Source organism: Silurus meridionalis, chromosome 3 (genome assembly GCF_014805685.1).
Source record: "Silurus meridionalis isolate SWU-2019-XX chromosome 3, ASM1480568v1, whole genome shotgun sequence".
Lineage (NCBI taxonomy): Eukaryota > Metazoa > Chordata > Actinopteri > Siluriformes > Siluridae > Silurus > Silurus meridionalis.
In genome coordinates, this window is record NC_060886.1 from 31938889 (window position 1) to 31945076 (window position 6188).

Below are 6188 nucleotides of genomic sequence, written 5' to 3' on the forward strand. Positions count from 1 at the left end.
CAAATTCACACCAAATCACACAGAAGATACAGTATGCTATATACACTGGGGAAGATGTAACAGTGCAAAATCCCTTACAGCAAAGGACCATCATTTACCCCAATAATGAAAGAGGGTGCACTTCCATGGTAGTGGTGAGTAGAAGGATTTTACTGCTACACCACTAGAGTACCATCTGGAATGTTAGCTCTCCATCAACTATATTAAGGACTCATTAGCATGAAGAAAGGGTTAAAATATCCCCATTCTGAAGTGCGGTCTGAAGTTGAGAATTCTGAAGTGGGGTCTGAAGTTGAGAAGTTGAGTCTCTGCAGTTGCAGTTCTCAAAAATTAAAAGCAAAATTACGATAAAGTTACTGATTATATACACGTAAAAAGATCTATAGCTTAATTAATTCAGAATAATGCGGTGATACACTGTGTGATGCCAAAGGGGAAGAGAAACAGACCATGGAAATCTGAAAGAAGAGTCTGTATAGTTTTGTGTTGTTTACTGGGCTTTAATAAAATGTCTTTGGAGAATTTATTCATTACAACTGCCACCTTTCTGTATTACAATTTACGACTCCCATCTCACACCTTTTCACACCTGCATGTTATGCGATGATGAATGTGAATGCTGTCATTTAATTCATTTTTATTTCAGAACTCCTCACAAAAGATTAGGAACACAAAATATTTTTTAAATGACAGTTTCAATTGTAAAACAATGCAGTACAGTGAATGCAGTGATTGATATTTGATTTTACAGTAAATAATTGAACCTTTAATGCTTTGAATCAATTTTTGATAAATAGTAGTAGGCTGATGGTTTCTTGGTGCTTTGCAGCGCCTCACTACTTTGGTGTGAAGTACTTGACTTTCACATATAATGTTCAGCTATTATGTACTTATTATTTGTACTTTCTTAGTTTTTGTTTGCTTAATTTCTTTTATTTCTTTTATTTTTGCTGAATTTTCTCATTTGTTTGTTTGCACTTTGTTTTTACAACCAGCACATCATGCAGCATAAATTTGTGCTGTTGCCTGGAGTTAAGGGTTAGGATTAGGTTAAAACTGTTGAATTTCTCATTATTTACAGAACATAATATCATCAAAAATGACAAAGAATCTGGAGAAATGTCTGAGCACAAGGGACAAGGATGAAAATCAGTATTGGATGTCTGTGATCTTTGGGCTCTCAGGGGCCTCTGCATTTGAAAACAGTCATGATTATGTATGGGAATCAACGCAGGGGATCATTAACACCTCTAGAAATCATTGTCTGTGAACATAATTTACCATGTCATCCACAAAAGCAGGTTAAATCTCTAACTTACAAAGAAGAGGGCATGCGTGAAAATTATTCAGAAACACCACCATTCTCTCTGGGCCAAAACTCATTTAAAATGCATTGAGGCAAAGGGAAAAACTGTTCTGTGGTCAGAAGAATCAGGATTTAAAATTATTTTTGGAAACCATAGACCAAACGTCCTCTGTACTAAAGAGGAGAGGGACCATTTGGCTTGTTATCAGTGCTCAGGTCAAAAATCTGCATCTCTGGTGGTATGGTGGTGCATAAGTGCCTGTGGAATGGGCAGCTTGTACATTTGGAAAGGCTCCATCAATGCTGAATGCTATGTACAGATTTTAGAGCAACAAATGCTTCCATTCAGAAAATGTCTTTTGCAGGGAAGGGCTTGTAAATTTGAGCAAGGTGATGCTAACTGAATACTGCATCTATTACTATAGCATGACTTCGTAGTTGAAGAGTCTGGGTGCTGATCTGACCTGTCTGCAGTCTAGAAAACATTTGGTGCATCATTAAATAAAAACCACAACACAGGAAACCCAGAACTGTTGAGAAGCTAGAATCCTGTGTCAGACAAATATGGAACAACATTCCTCTTCCAAAATGTATTTACTTTTGTCACTGATGTTTTTCTTGCATTGACTGTCTCACTGTTTTGCCTTTTTTGCCTCTTTATTCTGTTGGTATGTGAAGCTGAGGTTTAGACTGTTGGTTTTCCTACTCCAGCATCAGAATGTGTTTATGGTGTCACATGTTCTGGCCATCCATATAATATTTCTTGTGTGGACAAAAGGTTTCTTATGATAAACACATCTACATTTTTAATTATTGTTAAATGGTTTCCATAAAAAAGAAACAAAAACACCAAATGTATTTTTTTCAGAATTATACACAAACATGTAGACAATTATTATTTCATTTATAATTTTTTTATTTTTTTTGCTAGTGAAACATGTGACTGCATGGATAGGCTACATAATGAGGAACACAGAAATACATCTGTGAATAAAAATGAATTTTATAGAGCTTTTTACTGTAGAATTGTTCTACAATCATCAGCTTTACCGTCATCATTAGAGCTTTAAAGTCTAGTGAAGAAAAAGATAAACACAAAATCCTGCAAATTATTCACATATTCTAATTTCTATTTCTATAAATTCTACTTCATCAGGAATATAATCACTAGTTAACGTTTGAAAGTAAAGCAAAAAGAGTGTTTATTTAATAATTATACTACATTATAGTTGATTTATTAATAAATAAAATCAGTTGATAAATATTTGGCCTTATATTTATGCTAAACATCTTGAATAAGGTTGTTCTCTTTATCATCCTTTTATTAATGAACTCAACCAAGCTTCCAAAATAAACATTTGCATGATTTGAGATTCAGGTAAAAACTTGCAGTTCTACTTTTACTATGTAAAATAATTTCCTTTCTTCTTGTGAAACACCACTCCATTTGGTTGCTCTCTCCATTTTACTGTGATGTTCTCTGCCAACCCATGATCCTTAAGTTTCTGCTTGATCTAATCAACAGAATAAAATGTTTAGCACTAATTAAATGTTCAAAAGTGTAAATGCTACAGAAGAAATAGAAATGCATTCAGATTACTGCGCAGTGCATGTGTCAGAAGCTCAAAAAGAAATTTACATTTTAAATGGGATCATGTGGAGGATGAAACCTACTTGTTCCAAAATGGCCACCTTTACTTCAGGATCATTTACATTGTAAAAGGACTGGACCGTCACCTTAATGATTTCCCATTTTCCTGTGATTACTACATGTAGAAACACAGAGTTTACATACCACTGTTCATACTGCAGTTTTCTGTGATGCAAAAAATAAACTAAAATAGGTCCAGTAATCTCTTAATGATAACAATCTCTCAAAGATTCCTCACAGGTCTGGGTGATGGGGTTGGAGGTCTAGATGGAAGCCCTGGTTTATATAAATGTTTTACGATTTAAGATTAGCAGTTCAATACCTGCAACTTTGCTTCTGTTTGGAAAGATAAACATTTCTCAGGTGGGATTATAAACGCTATAAGGTGTTCTCATTTTTTGTTAAAACAAAGAGTTACAAGCAGCTTCTTCATCATTCACAGTAATTCTCTTATTTTTCACATTTGTAATGATGTCATTGATAGTCTGGTTGGAGACCCTGCTTGCAAACTGAAAAGAGTCCAAACCATTACATTACAAAAAGCAAACCTATAAAAATTTACATTTCTCTCTCTCTCTCTTTCTCTTTGATATCTTTGGCATGACATTATCTAATAATCCAAACAGCATCAGACACACCTGTGTCACACCTGTGAAAATACTAGAGGGTTAGCACCACCCAATGTGCACACATACCCGTATGCAACCAGGTTATTAATTTTGTATTTATTTATTTTTTACATCATAAAACCTAAGATTTTAGTTTGTAGATTATATTCAATGTACATACATGAAAAAAGATCAATTCTAAGGTTAGGGTTAGGGTTAGGAATGTCTAAATCTGAGTTTAAATAAAATGTTAACTCACCTGAATAACAGAAGAAAGGCATTATGTCTGAGCATCGTGCATCACCAGCCTTAGTGTTATTTAAATAACCACAATTTTCATTACTCAGGGCATTATCAGGTTTCCCAGACATCCAGAAGATAGTAGAGAAGTTGGTTTGGTCTGTCCACTTCCAGGAGTCTCTGAACAGACCAATCCATGTCCAGTCAGAGACCATACCCAGAATTACTGAAAGTTCTGTTGCATCCTTTATGCTAACCAAATCCGTATGATACTGTCTGCAATAATGCTGAGCTTGAAGCCACGTTGTACGAGTAGAGTTAAAAATGTACCTCTGATTACCAATTTTAATGTCTGGAAATAAATCACACACATAATCACATGAAAATGAATTATTAACTAAATTTATTGACTCTTAGAAGAGTTGTTGTTTTTGAGAATGTCAAAATAATTTGCTAACACTTAGAACAGTCAATAAGTCAATGTCATCTGGATTAGTGGTTTCTAATTGTTGTTCTGGCATTTATAATTATTTCTACTGACAGTTAATTTGAATGAAAATATTAACTGAAAAACTCAAAAAAATAGAAGCACACAGAATATTTTAATAACACAACTTTCTTACTGTCAAATTGTTAAACACATGCTGTTTCTTACCATCAAAGCACATGAAGTAGTATATGTTTGAACAGTTCATATCATTCCAACCATCTGTATATGTTGCAACACACTCCTGATTTCCAAGCAAGTTGTTCGGCTGTCCTGACTGCCACGGTCTCAGAGTTCCCAGTGGTTCATTTGCAAAAGACCAGCGCCAGCTGTTGATGTCATTGTACAGTCCAATCCATGCACTTGAACTAAACTGTTGTTTCTGTGCTTCATTCTGAAGCTGGACCATGTTTTCAATCGTTTCTACGATAGCCAGGTCAAAATGTGTGGCTTTGCAGTAATTTTGAGCAGCACTCCATGTTTTCCCCTGCTGTACCAGGTAGTAATTAAGAGGAACAGACAGGACGAGAGACCAAACCTGTGAAGGAAAGTTTTATTGGGCCTATGTAATGTTAGATCTGCAAAAGAAATTCCACTCACTTCTTTTTATCTGAGCAATTAGATCAAATTAAACAATTTATTTTGTCAAATAAATTTTATTGAACAATGGCCATTATGACAAAGAAGCTTCATGGAAAACTATATTTAATAAACCAGATGGAAGCCAGGCCAAAAGGAACCCATCCTCAATTCATAATACAGTGGAACCCACTTATCTCGACCTCGGTTAACTCGCCAACCCTATTAAGTCGACGTTTCTGAAGTGGAACCGCCAAATTCTCGCTTTGTCTTAGCATTTTTTAATTGGTTATGTTGAATTTGTTATGTCACTGAACCCTAATATATTGAGCACAAGGGGGGGCAAATTTGCCACTTAACGTCGGTTATGTCAGGAATCCCCCTGCCACGCCCCCTTCGGCGGCGGCATTCCCCGAAGCACCCTGCTTCTTCTCCCGTGCGAGCGAGCTCCTCGCAGTCATGCTGATCACACACACCTGACTCTCATTCACACAATCATCCCATCTCCTATTTAAGCCCCTCCCCTCCACACACTCACCATTATTGTTTGTGCATGATCGTATGTGTTGGTTCACGGTGGTCTGTGTAATCGCGTATACGTATCCCGCTACGTACCCTTCTTCTCGTACTCCGCATTCTCTCTACGGCACCCCGGATTCCCCTGATCCTGCTGTTTTCCATGTTCACGCTGGGTGCTGCGCTTTCCATAGCGCTGATCCATGGATTCTCTACACGAATTGTCTCTGCTTTCACAGAACTTGGTGGACGGTGCTCCCGGAGCGCACCACTGGATATTACTGCTTCACTACAAGTATTGGTGGATTCTCTCCTGAGTCTCAATAAACTTTGTTTGTGTTTACTTCTGCTTCCGCCTCCTTATCCGCATTACAGGTTTTCTCGATCCGCATGACCAATCAAACAAATCATGGCAACGCTGTTGTGTAAAAAAACCTCCAAAAACACGTGCATGCACATTCTCATTTATTAACGCACATCAAGTACATAAAGAAATTTAAAGCACGTTAATATATTGCCACCATGTTGGTTTTCGTTTATCTCGATCATCGGTTATCTCAACGCTTTTTGGCATCCACTAGGCCCTCGACATAACCGGGTTCCACTGTACATCTATTTACACTTTCCAGTTCTGGATGTAGTTCTTAGGTTAAATACTTTAAATATTATAAGTTCTGTGTCCTGTATCCGATGGGACAGCTACAAATTCAGTGAAATAGGACTACAAATTTAGCGAAATGAAGGCTACCAGTTACTTCCTTTCTGCAAATTTGGTGATGCTCCAAGTGGCAGCAGAGCAAT

The 6188-nt window shown here is 36.8% G+C and overlaps 1 protein-coding gene across 1 annotated transcript; it reads right to left on the reverse strand.

The window, feature by feature from the left end:
* Positions 1–2275: 2275 nt before the first annotated feature.
* Positions 2276–4818, reverse strand: LOC124383246 (C-type mannose receptor 2-like). Its single transcript, XM_046845738.1, has 4 exons — positions 4461–4818; positions 3825–4157; positions 2981–3072; positions 2276–2820 (listed from the first exon to the last, which is right to left on the reverse strand). The coding sequence occupies exons 1-4, from the start codon at positions 4699–4701 to the stop codon at positions 2710–2712; spliced, it is 777 nt and encodes a 258-aa protein (XP_046701694.1). The 5' UTR covers positions 4702–4818; the 3' UTR covers positions 2276–2709.
* Between the last annotated feature and the right edge of the window lie 1370 nt (positions 4819–6188).